The sequence below is a fragment of the Synchiropus splendidus genome, chromosome 9, assembly GCF_027744825.2.
Source record: "Synchiropus splendidus isolate RoL2022-P1 chromosome 9, RoL_Sspl_1.0, whole genome shotgun sequence".
Taxonomy (NCBI): Eukaryota; Metazoa; Chordata; class Actinopteri; order Syngnathiformes; family Callionymidae; genus Synchiropus; species Synchiropus splendidus.
In genome coordinates, this window is record NC_071342.1 from 25,547,159 (window position 1) to 25,563,134 (window position 15,976).

A 15,976-nucleotide genomic window follows, 5' to 3' on the forward strand; every position below is an offset into this window, starting at 1 on the left:
TGTCCAGCTAAACAAGTTGACACACACACACACAGACACAGACACGGAGACAGGTACTGGCCTGTACTTGGGGTGTGTGATGGCGTAGATGATGGGGTTGTGGATGGCGGAGGCTTTGGCGATGACGGCGGGAACGGAGTTCATGTACGGCGTCAGCATGTCGGCGTAGCTGTGGAGACACGCTCAGGTGAGCACGGCGCCGCTCGGGAGGCCGGGGGGGGGGGACACCTACCCGGCCAAGGCTGTCAGCGCCACGCTGGAGTAGGGGGCCCAGGACACCACGTACAGCAGGATGACCAGCAGCGCCACCTTGGCCATCTTCCACTCGTTCTGCAGCCGAGTCAGAGTCCTGCCCGACTCCCGGCTGCTGATGCTCAGCTTCTGCATGGTCCTGCCGCGAGAAGCAGGCGCAGCAGGTCACGCTCGCTCACTCTCCCCCACCCTCTCTCTCTCCCTCCCTCCCTCCCTCCCTCTCACCCAGACCCAGACCCAGACCCAGACTGACTGGTTGGTGCTCCGCACCGCTCTGAAGATGAAGACGTAGCAGTAGATGATGACGGCCAGCGGCAGGAAGAAGACGAAGGTGAACAGCAGCGTGGTGTAGGCTCGCACTGACGGCGTGAAGGTCATGTAGTCCCACGTGCACGACGTCATGAGACCCTCCGGCACGTAGGCACCTGGTGGGCAGAGCCATCGTGAACCTCTGGGACGTGAGCAGCAGACTCAGGAAGACGAGCCTCATGAGGCTCCTCCCAGAGGAGGAGTCCCAACAACCAAGTCCATCTGAGACCGGCACACAGACCTTCCTACATCAGGCCCAAGAGTGAGTGTGTGTGTGTGTGTCCTCACTCCAGCCGAAGAAAGGCGGCAGGCTCCATCCCAGAGAGTAGGCCCAGGCAACCATGACGACGACAAAGGCCCGTTTGTAGGACAAAACTCCAATGGAGGTCAAAGGTCGCGTGATGACAAAGTATCGGTCCACGGCGATGATCATCAACGTGATCATGGAACAGATCCCAAACAGAGCTCCGCAGAAGGCATAGAGTTCACAGGCTGCACACACACACACACACCGTTTAAATGCCGCAGATGTGTGTGTGTGTGTCAGAGACTGAGCGGCGCCTCTCACCTCTCTCCCCAAAGATCCACCTCTTCCTCATGCTGCTGATGAAGAAGACGGGCGTCTGCGTGACGCACATCAGCAGGTCGGCGATGGCCAAGTTGACGATGAACATGTTGGCCGGGGTGCGGAGGCTCCGACTCCTGACACCAACACGCACACCATCATGTCCCCGTCTGCCACTGCGTCACGTGATCATCCGCAGCAAGCGTTTTTTACCTACGGAAAGCGTAGATGACCAAGAAGTTGCCGACGGTGCCGGTGATGCCGATGGCCAGGATGAAGGAGCCGATGGTGTAGTGGGCGTGGTCCGGCACGTCCACGGTGGGGAAGGGGTTCTCCGGCGACATCACTTCCTGCTGGGCGACAAGCAGATCCGAGCGACGCGTGTCATGCGACTGTCATGGTCAGCACCGGAGCCTCGGCTCACTCCAGGAAAACAGGGCTCCACACCGTCCTGCCTGGGTGGAGCCCTGTCCAGGGTCACAACCTGAGCATGCTAGACGTGGCACTGACAGTCGGCCAGCGGGCCTGTCCTCCCGGCTGCCGCTCACACAGACAACAAAGGCAATGAAGAAATGAACAGGGATCATCAGAACCTTTCGCTGGGACCAACACACAGTCTCGTTCTCTGCAGCAGGAGCAGGTCACTGCTCGCTTGTCCTGGCGCTGCGTTGGACCTCAGATGATAACCAAAGCCCAGACTGGTCGATTGGTTCTGGGAAACTTCGTTCATGTAAGCGAGGCTGAAAATGCGAGGAGCCACGTGACTCCATGTTCCACAGCACCAATGAAGGTCACTGATCGGTAATCAATGAGCCGCTGGAAACAGAGCGTGCGTGCGCGTGTGAGAGAGAGTGAGTCCCGCTCGATTCAAATACAAGACGTAAGAAATGTCAGCGTCAGCCTCCGCGCTGGAGTCTGGCTTCTGCCGCAGCTGCGTCTCAGCGCTGTGAGCAGCAACTCGGGTCTCCAGGTGAGTCGCGCGCGCCACTGCACCCGCGAGCGCCTACTCACGTTCAGCCTGGCGGGAAGGTCGCTCCGCTCCGGACTCGCGCACTCGGAGCAGTTGACGAGGGGCTCGCGCGAGTCCATCCCGCTCTCACCACAGGCGTCGGTCCGAGTGCGGGGCGCGCGGCAGCCAGGAGCCACGGAGGGGATCAGCGCGCGCACGCGCCGCCCAACACTTTGCGAAATGAGGTTTCAGCGTTTTTCAGGCTTTTCCTGGAAGAGGCTATTTGAGTCGGTGACTCTCATCAGGCCGCGTGACCCGCCGCTGCTCTCGCACCAGAACCTGACGACGGCGACAGTTGCGAGCGCTTCATTCTCCGGTTGTGAATGAATAAAGAAACAAAAAACGATGCGCAACGTCAATCACAGTCGCACGCGGAGGTGGAGAAGGTTGTGTGGAGCCAGCAGCGGAAGAAGAGCCGCTCGCACCTGCACCTCAGGAGCCTGATGCGGAGGAGGGTCTCAGAGCCGAGCAGAACTGGGCCGACAGCAGTCCAGAGGTCAGCTGCTTCCCAGAGTCAAGCTTCTCTGGAGCTTTGGCGCTGAGCGTGCGTGACTGTCAAATGACCTTGAAGGGATTGAGATGACCTTTGACATCAGCCTCCATTTACTCACATCACCGTGGCAACAGCTGCTGTGCAGAAGTGGGTCACTCTGGCATCTAATCAGTTTCATAACATGAATGGAGGGAGAAGTGGGACAATGTTCCGCAGACAGCTTTGTTTATCACATGACTTGGATGGTCAGCTGCTGGTTCCTCTGCTCCTCACAGTGGAACTGAAGCTCAGACCGGGCCCCGGACCAACACAGCGGGCCCCCACCATGCAAGGACGCTCGAAGATGAAGAAGAGACAGTAGAGAGTGGAGCGCCGCCCGTCTGGGTGTGTGATGAGTCGCGTCTTCCCTCTGCTGCGCGGCGGTGTTTTCAGCTGTTGTTCTGCTCCTCTCTGTCTCTTCACACCTGCACTCTGGTGAACTTGTGTCTGACGTCACGCCAGCTCCCACCTCGCATCACTCCCGTCACCAAACGACTGGACCCAAATGTGACTGGAGACAGGGCCACGCATTTATTCACTATGGACACAGAAGCAAAACAGAGACGGACAAGGGCCTCCCCAAACGCAGAGAAACCGAGGCGCAAAACCAGAAACAAATGGGCAGAAATTAGACCAGAAACCGCCACAGTAAAAACTGTGAGGATGATGAACCGGAGGGAACGTGGCGCTCAGAAACACACGGCGCAGGAGGCGCTGTACACATGAGGAACCAAAACACAGGTCAACGTCAAGTTGAACTGTCCTGATCACTGGAGGGAGCTTGTGAATCTTTCAGGTAAAGATGTGCTTTTATGTGCTTCCGGGTCCCAGCAGGGTCACGTGCATTCACGCCCCTATCATCAGACACGTCACCACATTCAACTTTAATCGCGGACAGCCGCCACGCACAGCCAGTAGCGGCAGTCCGCCGGTAGGTGGCAGTGCACAGCTCAGCTGCGGCCGCGCCGCATGGCTGGTCGAAGAAGAACTGGAACCGCACGCGTCAACAGAATGTCTCAGGATTTAAGGGCAGAGCTCGAGCGGTTCCTGGAGAGTTTGGAGATCCAGACGCGCTGCGTTGAACACCCTGCGGTAACAGTCGCTCCATTTCTTTTCTTGATCATCCTGCAATATGTGCGCGTGTTTGCGTGGCCGTTCCGCGTGTCACATCCGGCCGAGGTTGGCGTCAGCGTGGGGAGACGCTGCTGCCGTGTGGTGACGTGTGGCGTCTTCCTCCAGGTGTTCACGGTGGAGGAAATGATGCCCCACCTGCAGGACGTCAGCGGCGTCGTTGCAAAGAATCTTTTTTTAAAAGACAAGAAGAAGAAAACGCTCTTCCTGGTTTCGACAGTCCACAGTTGCCAGGTGAGTGCTGGAGCCGCCAGATGGATGAGTTGGCCCTTCCTGAAGATGGCGCCGTGCGAGGGTGGTCACTGTGTTCAACGCCCTCTGACCTCTGCTCCCGCAGGTGGACCTGAACCAGTTGGCGAAGAGCCTCGGCGTGGGAGGAGGAAACCTGCGTTTTGCCGATGAGAGTCTGATGCTGGAGAAACTCAAAGTTTGTCGCTTTGATTCTCCCTTTCTCTGACGTCTTTGACTGAACCTGTGTGTGTGTGTGTCCAGGTGGGCCAGGGCTGCGCCACAGCTCTGGCTCTTCTCTTTGACAAGGATCTCAGTGTCCAGCTGGTTCTGGACCGAGCCTTGGTGGAGGGCCCTCACCCGCTTGTCTTCTTCCACCCGATGACCAACACCGCCTCTCTGGGACTGCACCCACAAGATCTCCTGCGCTTCCTGGAGGAAACGGGTCACAAGCCCATCCTGCACAACTTCCCCTAGACAGGACCGGCTCGGTCTGGACAGGAGGAAGGACCTGCAACTCTTTTTATTCGTGGATCTGTCACGTCACAATCTCTGACACACGCAGGTGAAGAAGCCTGGAGGAACAAAGCTGGACGGTTTGGCAGAAGTGGCTCCTCCTGCGGCAGCACCTCCTCCATGGTGTGTGTGTGTGCGTGCGTGTGTGTGTGCGCGTGCGCGCGCAGCTGAATAAAGCTGTGGTGAGCTCAGCAGCCTGGAGATGCTGCTCCTAACTAAGGTGTGTGTCTGTCGGCTGCTCTCGCGCTGAGTCTCAGGGAGTCATGTGACCTGTCTGTCAGCCCTCCTCCCGATTGCTCTCCAGCCTCCAGAGTCCCAGGAGGTCCAGCGGAGTGCCCGAGTCTGCCGTCCTGACCATCCTCCTCCCGAGGTCCACAGCAGCTGCTTCTCTGTGCCTCCAGCAGACGCAGCTTCTCTCCCAGCAGCTCCACCTGCTGCTCCAGCCTCCGCAGGTCTGCTCCGGCGCCGCGGGCCCCCTCGGGCCCCGGGAGCAGCGCAGCTCGCCTCCGGCCCCGGGGCCACCCGCTGGAGCCTCCTGTTCGACAGAAAGACGTGAGTTTTGCCATGCGACGCCAGCCTCCGGTCAGTCGGACCTGTGCCGCTGCGGCCGAGCCGCTCCTGCAAGAGGTGCAGCTGCTCCTTCACGGCCGGGATGGAGTGGGCCTCCTGCTCCGGAACGGGCCACTCCAGGAATTCCAGCACCTCCTGCCCCAGCAGCAGCTCCAGCACGTCATTGTGGCGGATCCCGTCCTGCAGGAGGGACTTGAAAGAGCCTGACAGCCGAGTCAGCGCCTCCTTCTGCTGCTGCTGCTGCTCCTTCTGCTCCACGGCCTCCAGCAGCAGCCCAGCCAGCGAGTCGCCGAGGCGTGCCAGGCCCACTTCCGCGCGCCTGCTCTTGGCCTGCTCCGACACCACGGACACTTTCACCTGGAAGAAGCGGCGCCGTGAGATGAGCGCCCGCCACGCTGACGCAGCGGTGCACACAGACGCCACCTGCTGGAGGCTGCGCTGCAGCGCCTCCACCGCTGGCTCCCACTCGTCGGTTCGGTCTCCCGGCCACGAGCTCCTGTCCTCCCCCTCATCCAGAGCCAGTCTGTTTTGGCTGACCTGCTCGGTGAGGTTGGCCACGCCCATCTCCAGGCGAGACAAGCTGCTGAAGAGGTAGTCCAAGTCCGCCTCCGCCTCCTGCAGCCGCTGCTCCCGCAGGCTGAGGTTTCCCGCCAGCTCCGTCACCCTGCGCAGGACCACCTCCCGGGCGGCCTCCACCTCCAGCCCCGTCTCCATGAACTGGACCTGGCTGCTCCGAGCGGTCTGGTTGATGCGCTCGTTGAGAGCGAGCGCGTCGCGCCGGAGCTGCCGGCACTGTCCGTCCAGAGAGTCCACGCCCCCCGCCAGAGCCCGCACCTGAGACAAGCGCACGAGTCAGAGGGCTCCGAGCTGAGCCGCGCGGGTGAGCGGCACCGGTGAGCACCTGCTCCCTCAGCTGGCTGTGGGCCTGGGCCAGCGTGGCGTTGACGGCGTCCATCTCCTCCTGCGGACGCACGCACGCACCGACATTACAGCCATGGGCCTCTTACCCCGCGCGCACTCTCCTGTGACCTGCTGCCGCTGGAGCTGACGGTCCATGTCCCTCTGGAAGCTGCTCAGGTTGCCCAGCAGCAGCGACGCCGGGTCCGACTGCGCCTCGCTCCTCTCCAGCTGCGCAGCCTGGACGCCACCCTGGCGCTTCAGCTGTGCCACCTCGTGGCTCAGCACTGCCACCTGCCGGCTGAGCTGCTGCAGCGACATGTTGAACCCTTCCATCAGAGGCTGCAGCTGGGACATGAGCAGCGCCATCATGTGGGGGACTGGGAGAGGAGCCAGGAAGCTGTCGTAGCGGCGCGGGGAGCTGCGCGGCTGCGCGCCGGGACCCGGCTCCTCCGTGGCCTGCGGCTCCTCTGCAGGGACACGCGAGAGCATCAGCAGCGGACGCAGTGGTGGTCGGCAGCCGCGTGCGGCCCTCACCGGCTGGACGCTGGAGCTGGGCCGCCTCTGGACCGGCGCCGCTCCTGGAGCTGACCTGGCCGTAGTGGCCTGGCTGGAGGGCCGGGGGGGCGTGGCCGTGCTGCTGGTCATTCTGCGCGCGGCCGAGAGCCGCATTTGGCTGACTGCCTGTGGAAGACACGGGCTTTAAAGCGGTCAGGAGGGTTGTGTTGTGTAGAGTGGATTGTTCTGTAGAGTGTAGTGTTGCATGAAGGGTTGTGATGTGTGGAGTTGTGTGCTGTGTTGTGGGTTGTGTTGTCGAAGCCGCCGTTACCAACAGAGGTGGCTGAGGGTCCCGTCAGGGGCCACTCCAGAGCATCTGCCACAAACACAAATCGTTTGCCTGAGTGTGCTTCCTGGGTGCGTCGCCTTGGCAACCGCACAGGCTCGGACCCACCTGCCGCGCCAGGATGCTGCTCACCGTTCCCACTGCAGCAACACCACCAGAAGATCAGCTGCTGCTGCTTGTGGAGCGGACAGTGAGAGACGGCGCTCCTGCACACACACACACACACACACACGCACGCGGCAGGGTGAGGCCTGGGCGCCGTCCCGTCTGCTGATGTTACTCACAGGATGAGCTGCCGTCCAGGACACGCAGACCGGATGGTGCAGCCCTCAGTCCTGCACTGTGAGGTGGCGGTCAGCACGCCTCCAGTGGACGGTCCACACCAGCTCCTGATCACAAACAGCCTTTCTTCAACAGCAGCAGAGAATCGGACGTCGTCGCTCTCATCCTCAGATTCACCAAACCAAACCTCTCATCTCCCACCTTCAGGCTGGAGACTGGACGGAAATCCCACCTAACTCACGGACCCGTCCCAAAACTCTGTCATTCCTGAAGTGACCTCACCACAATCTGACCTCTGCCCCGGTGAAGGCCCCCAGCCTGGCACGGTCACAAGCCCAAGGTGATCTGAGCTGTGGAGCCTCAGGCTCTTGCTCCTGCATTCTGCCTGGGGTCAGGGCTCACCTCCAGATGTTCTGATCCGCGTGATTCAGGACTCACCTGCTCCTGAAGCGTCCCCGAGCTGCAGGAGGTGGCGCCGCTGTGGCCCCCAGCAGGGGTCCCCTCATTCTTACTCCTTCCTTCTGCGCATTATCCTCAAGGTCAGGGTCGCGCCCCCTGACTTCACAGCTGGAACTCACCAGGAGCCCCAGAACCAGAGCCAGTTCTGCCGTCATGCTGCTTTGGACTGGAGCTTGCCTTCGCCTGGTGCTGCTCAGTCCCGGGGGCCCGCCCACTCCTGCCTCTGTCTGTGTGTGTGTGTGTGTGTGTGTGTGTGTGTGTGTGTGTGTGTGTGTGTGTGTGTGTGTGTGTGTGTGTGTGTGAGAGAGAGAGAGAGAGCAGTGGCCTCCTCCATCACACTGGAACAATCTTGGGAAATGCCTTCACTTCCTGCCACCTTCCTTCCTTCCTTCCTGCTGGTCACTTCTGTCCAGAGTGACAGGAACTCAGCAGTCACGAGCACGAGCTTTTGACTGATGAGGATCATCTGAGTGTGCCAGTGCAGACACACACACACACACACACAACTCTGGTCCGGTCCAAGGCCTCTCAGTCACTACTGTGTCAGCACTGTTGTCTCGGGCCTCGCCGTGAAACCACTGGCAGTTCACAGGCCTGTGGGCGGCGCTGTAGAGCATCAGAGGGGGGCGGGTGTTCTGCGTGCAGGTCTTGCCCGCCCTCCTTCCTGTGTGCTTCCAACCGCTGGGCCGTGCTGCGCGTCCCAATGCTGCTGTTGTCCCGTGTGGCCCGCTGCTGTAGGGGCAATGACATCATTGCTCATCGGGGCCCCCCTTCTGTCACCTTCACACCTCTGACTCATTCTGAACGCTGGTGTGTGAGGGCAGGGGTCATGTGGGACCACAGGTCAAAGGTCACCTCTTAGCGCAGCCATGTGGAATCTACTGAGCAACTGAGTTGTTTCCTTGCTTGGAGAACATTCAGTGGGTCTGGACCGGGACGACCCAACCAGCCAGGACCATGTTGGACAGGTGGAGTCCTGACTGTCCTCGTGCCACATGCTCACCACAGGCAGGATGAAGGCACCTTCACCGTCCGTGGTGGTGGCGCCACCTTCAGGCCCCTCTTCTGCCCGAGGGCCACAGGCCCGTGCCCAGTCCGGCTCCTCGGCAGTGGTGGAGGGTCCCAGGTGGACCCCACGTCGGAAATTCCAGGACTTGACCTGCAAATTGCCCATGTTTGACCAAGTTTACTGCATGTGTTTAAGCGCATGCGTCCATGGTTATACGGTTTTTTTATCTCATTCAAATATTTTCTTACGACTACTTAAGAAATTGTGTGTTTCATAAGATATTCTAGGGTTTTTTTGAACTTCAACAACATAAACAGAGCGCCGCACCACGGTCGACAGGGGCAAATGATGGGTGGATGCCCCGCACGCGTCGACCAATCACCACGCGTCTCTCAGCTGACGCTGAAAACTGATGCATCTGTTCCCTGGTGAATGAATACAAATGTATCTGGAGGTGTTGAAGTGCCCACTGTGGAGACTGTTGTGATTTTGGTGCGATATCAAAGAAAAACAAAGCTGCGTACGCGTCAGCCAATCACGACGTGTTGTTCCACAGACTGAGGAGAAGAGCGGACGTAAACTTGGCTCAGGATGCGATGACAAACATGGTGTTTTGTGGAAATAAATGCTACGCATGTGGTAGAAATCGCCTTGGAATCCTTTATTTGAATCTGCTCTGGCTCATGAAAACATCCAAAAAAGCCGGATGTGACGTCGCCACTCTGCGTGGGGTAGCTGCAGCGGCGGAGCGCATCAGCCAGTGACACCGGCCCTGGTCCTCCACACGGGGACGAGTGACACTCCCTGGCTTCTGCGTGTGTTGCCCCATCTTTGTAGGTTAAGGCAGCGTTTTGAGTGAGGCTGTCCAAAGCAAGAGCTGCTCCGTCATGTCGGGTCACTGTAGAGAAAAAACAGCAGGCCTTATCAAGCCTCCTTCTTCTGGGGACCCTCTGGCTCGCTTTGGTCTGGTCCAGAGCCATGGTTCAGGCTGGGGAAAGGGCGATGGCCAGGAGAGGTCCCCACAAGGCTAGAGAGACGTGTGTGTGTGTGTGTGTGTGTGTGCTGTGCTCTCAGAGAGGGCAGCTGAATGCCAAGTCACTCAGCGAATGAGAAGACTCCGCTGACGCTGCACGTCCCATCAAGATGACTCAGCCTTTAGGGGCCATCTTTGCTGCCTCACTCCACCTTTCTCTCTGCCATGAATGTTTGATAGCATCCAGCGAGTGGCCTCTCCCTCCCCCTCCCTCCTCGGCCCTCGGAGTCCGCCCACCCGACTCCTCTCTCAGTGCCAGTGTCCTGCGCCGCTCACACAGTCCGGACAGACAGAGCTGAAGACATGGATTCCTTCAAGAAAGGCTTCTCAGCGGCGAGGGGCGGAGTCATGGCTGCGGCGGAGAAGACGAGGGCCGGCGTGGGGGACGCAGCGACCAAGACCCGAGACGGCGTGGTCAACATAGGTATGTGTGGAGGGCGGGGGGTCGGGTGGCGAGTCTGCTGGTCTGAGTCTGGCTCTGGCTTCAGTGGCGCAGAAGACGACGGAACAGGCCAACGTGGCGGCCGACGCTGCCGTGGCCGGGGCCGAGCAGGTGGCTCAGGCCGCCGTGGAGGGCGTGGAGTCGGCCCTGCTGTCCTCAGGCCTGGTCGCCAAGGTGAGTCCCAGGAGCAAGTGGAGGCGCCGCTGCACACGCTCATCACGCCGCCTCTGTCTCTGTCAAGGACCAACAGGATGCAGGAGATCAAGCCCAGGTGTAGAGGGCGCCACCTGCAGGTGAGTGGACTCAGCCCCTGCCCTCATCCTGCTCCCGCAGCCACCCCCCCAGCACTTTTGCTTTCCCTGCTGAGAAACGCCGCCCAGCCCCTCCCCCCGTCACTCGGCCCCTGGCACAAGCCTGCGCCCACCGTGGCCCTGGCAGGAGCGCCTTGAGGCCCCTGCTCTCACTGGCAACACGTGACCCGCCCTCCATCTCTGGAGCTGTCGTCTGCAGCAGAACCTGCTGACTCACCTCTTTCTCTGCAGAAGTGGATCCATCAGCATCAGGAGCCCAGATGAGTCTTCAGGAGCAACTGTCAGTGATGCCACGCCTCCCATCCACGCCTTGGACAGGCCCCTCCCACACGCACTCTCTCACACAAACACACACTCTCTCACACACACACACACTCTCTCACACACACACACACTCTCTCTCACACAAACACACACTCTCTCACTCACACACACAAACACACACTCTCTCACACACAAACACACACTCTCTCTCACACACACACACTCTCTCTCACACAAACACACACTCTCTCACTCACACACACAAACACACACTCTCTCACACACAAACACACACTCTCTCTCACACACACACACTCTCTCTCACACAAACACACACTCTCTCACTCACACACACAAACACACACTCTCTCACACACACACACACTCTCTCACACACACTCTCTCACACAAACACACACTCTCTCTCACACAAACACACACTCTCTCTCACACAAACACACACTCTCTCACACACACACACTCTCTCACACAAACACACACTCTCTCTCACACACACACACTCTCTCTCACACAAACACACACTCTCTCACTCACACACACAAACACACACTCTCTCACACACACACACTCTCTCTCACACAAACACACACTCTCTCTCACACACACACACTCTCTCTCACACAAACACACACTCTCTCACACACACACACTCTCTCTCACACAAACACACACTCTCTCTCACACACACACACTCTCTCTCACACAAACACACACTCTCTCTCACACACACACACTCTCTCTCACACAAACACACACTCTCTCACTCACACACACACACACACACACACTCTCTCACTCACACACACACACACACACTCTCTCACTCACACACACTCTCTCTCACACAAACACAAACAAAAATGGGAACAAAAATAAAATAAAAAGGTGGATCTTGAAAACTAGTGTGTCTTTCCCTGTCAGTCCAGAACCACTACTTTTTGTCTGTTAAAAAACAAAAAAACATGAAGCTAGTACGCTGAGATCATTGACAAAAATACCCTGGCGATCAGATGGATATTCTACACAGTGGGAGGAACTTTATTCATGCAAGGAGGAGAGGTCAGCGGTGCTGGCCAGCCCGTCACTCGGGGTCACGGCAGCACTGCTGTCCTCTTCACGAGTCTGTTCCAGCTTGACCTTTTGAGCAGGACAGCCGACATGTCCGATGAAATCTGTTCACCCAGTCATCCACTCAAGCGGCCCGTTGGTACCGTTTCAAACGGAGGTCTGGTCCCATCGGAGCAGGACCCACACACCTGGGTCTCCGGTCCTTTAGATGAAGTTCCCAAGCTGCAGCGTCAGCGATGGAGCCAGGTCCCTGAGAAAAGTCTGCAGGAGAAGCAGACGACGGGTGACGTGGTCTTGTTGATGGTCCTCCACTTGAAGCTGCTGCATGTGGCTGGGAGTCTGTCAGAGGTAGTGAGCAAAACATCTGGTGGGGCTAACTGTTAGCTGCTAGCTTCACCGTGTTCAGTCTACGCTAATGCGCTTGTTCATGAAGTCAGTGACACAGACACACACACACACACTTGGAGTCATTTGGAAGCGGCGGGTCATGTGACTCTACTGGGTCTGAGGGTGTGGCCGTCCAAACCCACCCTCAGTGAGGCTCGTGGTCATGTGACCTGAAAGCTGTGCGCTGTAATGTGTGCACCGGTGTGGCACAGGAGGTCCAGTACTCCCACCTGCTGCTGTGCACCGGCACCGACGGCCCGTTTCCCTGCAAGTTCAACACACTCTGGTCTCTCGTACCAGCAGGCGGTCCAGGCCTACGAGGAGCTGGCCCAGCAGGTAACCCCAGAGGAGCTTCTCGCGCACGCACACCTGTCCAGATCCAGGCTGCAGACTCGGTCCTGGTGGTGGGCGGAGGCTCCACGGGCGTGGAGATGGCCGCGGAGCTCAGGAGCCGCTACCCAGAGAGAAGGGTGAGCGAGTTTCTCACGGCTCCTCTGTGCCATTTCTACGGCCCGTACGTCCAGTGGAACCGCAGCTCTTCTGCGCAGGCCTCAGTCCTGCAGCGAGTGTTGGGGCGTGGCTCCCCGGTCCAGTGCGGCCAGCTGCGGCGTGAAGGGGGTGGAGCTTCTGCTGGGTACATCTGCGTTGCTGCGTGACTGTGACTCCCTCTGTCATGACTCGTGTATGTGTGCTGCAGGTTCTGGACCTGGCTGGGCTCCAGACAAACCGCTGTCGTCAGAACTCCGCCGTGACCACGGACAAAGGCGCCAGGCTCAGCGTAGACCTGCTGCTGGATTGTTCCGCGCTCCGGATCAACAGCCGAGCGTACGCCTCCTCCCTGGGTCAGTAGCCGACTCCGCTCCCTCTCACAGCAGCCGCCTGCTGACCCAGCGCTGGGCGTGTCCACAGCCCACGCCCTCTCTGACAGCGGTGCTCTGCGAGTCGACGCTCACCTGCAGGTGGCCGGCCTCTCAAACGACTGTGCCGACGTGGCCGAGGCCAAGACGCCGTACCACGCTGGCCTTCGCGCAGCGGTCGCCGTTAATAACGTCAGCCTGAGCGGGAGGCCGCTGAGATCCTACCGCCCAGGTGAGCAGAGCCGACTCGGCCGCCGGCGCTCACCCTCTGTGTGTCCGGCCAGAAGGCAGCGCCACCATGCTGCTGGCCACGTGGTGTGGTGGCCATGGCCAAAAGTGGAGACCTGATGCTGTGGAAGAGCTGGAGAGAGATGCGGCAGCGGCGGCGCTGTGAGGAGGAGCCGGGCTCAGACACACTCTCGCACACACACATGGAGCTTTATTCTCAGTCAGGACACGTTACATTACAGCTGAAGGTGAACGCTTGAAATGTCAACTCCATCCACAACAGGAGAAGCTCTGCTCCACCTGGGCGTCTGTCGGACTCAATAAATAGAAAGGTGAACAGGAAATGAACGGAACTTGCAGCAGGATGAATAATCCATCAATAGCCGACGGATGAGGCTCCTTCAGGCCGTCTTGGCGTGCGGCCGCACGTACGACTGGTAGAAGAAGTGCGAGAAGAGCAGCAGGTAGCTGAGGTACATAAGCCCTGCCCACACGATGTTGTCCAGGTGTGAGGGACAGTCCACCTGCTGCATCCAGCAGAAGACCAGTGCGCTGACGGTGATGCCCATGGCCATCTGGGCGATCTGTGCGCTAGTGATGAGCATGGCGCAGCGCCGCGGCACGTGCAGGCCGCCGGCACGCGCCGCGTAGTAGCTGTACATCAAGGCGTGCACGCCGTAGTTCATGGTCATGAACCAGCCGCCGCCCGCCACCATGTCCTTGTAGGAGTACCAGGAGTAGAGGAGCACCGTGACGTGGTGGTACCAGTGCAGGAAGAGCAGCTTCTGCTTCCGCAGCACGATGAAGGCCGTGTCACCTGGAACACACGAGACCGTCGTCATGCACTCGCTCGGTCAAATCTCACGCTGGCTGAAGGTGGTGGAGCCGGCACCGACCCAGTTCCGGCGCTTTGCTCAGAACAAAAGCGTAGGCCCAGAACTTGCTGACTGGTCCGTGGTAGAAACTCTGGTCGCAGATGGAACGCTTGAAGCCGCCGCTGCGCAGCACGTGGAGCATGTAGGAGCTGGTGCGGACCGCCCCGGTGACGCTGCGGCGACAGGTCAACACCGTCACACGGCCGTGCATTTGACATCAGCAACATCCAGAAGAGAAGACAGCAGTGTGAGTGAGGTGAGAACGAGTGAACTGCACGCAATGCAGGCCGCTCTAGCTCACCAAGACTTCACTAAATCACTTTCATTCACTGAAATGAAAACAAGTTTGTCATAAAACCACAGCCAGCGTCCACTGTCTGCAAGACTGATGCAAAGCAAGTGAAGGTGTGGGAGAGTTGTCCTCTGCTTGGGTGTGTACTCCTGTCATCAAGAGGCATCTGGATCTGGGCTGCTGTCACCACAGCTGTCCAGTCGGCCGTGTCGCCGGCCAACAGCCTCCTCTTCCCACCCTGCAGGCTTTTTGGTGTTTTTCTTCAATCTTGGTCCGACGCCTCATATTGAAGGTAAAAAAACCAACTCCAAGTCATAAAATCTAAACTGAAACTAAGCATTTTCCAAAAAGATAAAAACTCCCTAAAAGTAGCCAGCTCATTAAAACTAAGTGAATTTGAGTGACAAAAATTCCAAACCAAATAAAAACTAAAACATATATTGAAACGGGTCACACAGTCATCAGTGGCTGCTGTTGAGTGGAGAGACGCCGTGTGTCTTGGCCAGCAGTGGCACTCCAGTCGTGACCTCGACGGCTCTGCCGTGTCTGACTGCCGCGACCCAGGCGCCGCGGACCCGGTCTTTCTAAAGCGGCGAGGCCCAGCGGACGCCACTGGGCCTCGGGTGAAGATGAAGCCGCACCTGAAGAGGGCCAAACTCAGGGACCAGAGGACCAGCGGCAGCCGCAGGTTCATCTTCTCTCTCCGTCTCATGTGCTGTTGACCCCCGAACACCAGGAGCACGTAGAGCGCGCTGAAGAGGAAGGACGCGCCCCTGGGAAGAGAGGAGGCGAGTCAGAAGGAGAAACGATGGCAACGGAGCCGTTCTTTTCCGGGATTATTCCTTTGCATTCTGTCTTGTTCTCGTCAGACCGAGGAAGGTTAATGACCTCATGACACTGTTGTTTTATCTGGGCGCAGACACATCACACATGAAGCAACGACCTCGACTAAAGGGTCCAGGCTGACCCTGAAGACAAGTGGGATCCACGAAGGACCCAACTCTGACCCATCCTCACAGAGTTTGGAGACTTCCACCAACATTGACCTTGGCTCTGAAACTGGTTTGGGCGAACTGGACGAACCAGATGTGGCATACCTCACGAGCCTGGCGGTGACGTCACGGGCACACCCGCGCTACCGGTTGTGTCGGGATGTTTCACCGGAATCACGGTGAGGTCTAATCGCGCGCGTCCACCCCCGCCTGTTCGCCTCTCACTGCCGTCTACACCCACCGCGAGGCGAAACGCCTGACGCACATTCTGACTGATTTTGACGGCGATTAAACCCAGTCCAGGTGGAAATATACGTCGCTTTGGCTCCAGGACCAACGTCACACGAGCCCCCGTGAACGCACCTCACGCGCCCAAGCGATCCGTGTCAGGAGTCAGAGAAGGTCGCTCACCAGTTCTCCTGCATCCAGCGGATCGCGCTCCGCTCGTCGAAACGCCGCTCGAAGCCGAATTCCGACAGCTTGAACGTGGTCTCGTTGCCTGGAACCATGTCGATACTGGGCCCCGCGCTGCTCCAGCGCCCGCTTAACAGCACCTGGCTGAAGGGGCGTGGCCAGGTGGTGGGGGCGCGGTCAGCATCAGGC

General features: G+C 58.9%; 6 protein-coding genes across 18 annotated transcripts in view; 3 read left to right on the forward strand and 3 right to left on the reverse strand.

The window, feature by feature from the left end:
* opn4a (opsin 4a (melanopsin)) overlaps positions 1–2,230 on the reverse strand; it is a 3,750-nt gene extending 1,520 nt beyond the window's left edge. For 3 of the 11 annotated variants that reach the window (XM_053875291.1, XM_053875292.1, XM_053875286.1), the window contains exons 1-7: positions 2,138–2,228; positions 1,340–1,479; positions 1,130–1,263; positions 850–1,053; positions 506–677; positions 233–391; positions 62–169 (exon numbers count right to left, since the gene is read on the reverse strand). In XM_053875291.1, coding sequence (XP_053731266.1) covers positions 62–169; positions 233–391; positions 506–677; positions 850–1,053; positions 1,130–1,263; positions 1,340–1,479; positions 2,138–2,215 — 995 coding nt within the window. In that variant the 5' untranslated portion in view covers positions 2,216–2,228. The other 8 variants (XM_053875283.1, XM_053875284.1, XM_053875282.1 and 5 more) reach the window with 6 other exon arrangements.
* A 1,377-nt stretch (positions 2,231–3,607) lies between these two features.
* Positions 3,608–4,877, forward strand: LOC128764971 (prolyl-tRNA synthetase associated domain-containing protein 1-like). Of its 2 annotated transcripts, XM_053875294.1 has the most exons (4): positions 3,615–3,759; positions 3,907–4,032; positions 4,136–4,225; positions 4,291–4,877. In XM_053875294.1, exons 1-4 carry the CDS (start codon positions 3,637–3,639, stop codon positions 4,501–4,503), a joined length of 552 nt encoding a protein of 183 aa, XP_053731269.1. In that variant the 5' UTR covers positions 3,615–3,636; the 3' UTR covers positions 4,504–4,877. The 2 variants fall into 2 exon arrangements, with proteins under 2 accessions (XP_053731268.1, XP_053731269.1); XM_053875293.1 differs by having other exon boundaries at positions 3,608–4,032.
* On the reverse strand, positions 4,535–7,749 carry mmrn2a (multimerin 2a). The gene is made up of 9 exons (XM_053874543.1): positions 7,574–7,749; positions 7,138–7,242; positions 6,962–7,059; positions 6,839–6,883; positions 6,547–6,693; positions 6,142–6,479; positions 6,014–6,073; positions 5,136–5,946; positions 4,535–5,077 (listed from the first exon to the last, which is right to left on the reverse strand). The coding sequence occupies exons 1-9, from the start codon at positions 7,747–7,749 to the stop codon at positions 4,758–4,760; spliced, it is 2,100 nt and encodes a 699-aa protein (XP_053730518.1). The 3' UTR covers positions 4,535–4,757.
* A 2,041-nt stretch (positions 7,750–9,790) lies between these two features.
* sncga (synuclein, gamma a) lies at positions 9,791–11,573 on the forward strand. 2 transcript variants are annotated; one of them, XM_053875421.1, is made up of 4 exons: positions 9,791–10,060; positions 10,125–10,252; positions 10,320–10,371; positions 10,621–11,573. In XM_053875421.1, the coding sequence occupies exon 4, from the start codon at positions 10,650–10,652 to the stop codon at positions 11,553–11,555; it is 906 nt and encodes a 301-aa protein (XP_053731396.1). In that variant the 5' UTR covers positions 9,791–10,060; positions 10,125–10,252; positions 10,320–10,371; positions 10,621–10,649; the 3' UTR covers positions 11,556–11,573. The 2 variants fall into 2 exon arrangements, with proteins under 2 accessions (XP_053731396.1, XP_053731397.1); XM_053875422.1 differs by having other exon boundaries at positions 9,799–10,060.
* Positions 11,574–11,832: 259 nt separating this feature from the next.
* On the forward strand, positions 11,833–13,474 carry aifm2 (apoptosis inducing factor mitochondria associated 2). The gene is given in 8 exon segments (XM_053874544.1): positions 11,833–12,090; positions 12,342–12,413; positions 12,415–12,465; positions 12,507–12,773; positions 12,827–12,971; positions 13,039–13,218; positions 13,274–13,292; positions 13,294–13,474. Coding segments are annotated over 8 exon segments (1,173 nt in total).
* On the reverse strand, positions 13,448–15,914 carry LOC128764987 (elongation of very long chain fatty acids protein 6-like). The gene is made up of 4 exons (XM_053875339.1): positions 15,785–15,914; positions 15,023–15,154; positions 14,111–14,262; positions 13,448–14,031 (listed from the first exon to the last, which is right to left on the reverse strand). Exons 1-4 carry the CDS (start codon positions 15,880–15,882, stop codon positions 13,616–13,618), a joined length of 798 nt encoding a protein of 265 aa, XP_053731314.1. The 5' UTR covers positions 15,883–15,914; the 3' UTR covers positions 13,448–13,615.
* Positions 15,915–15,976: the final 62 nt, after the last annotated feature.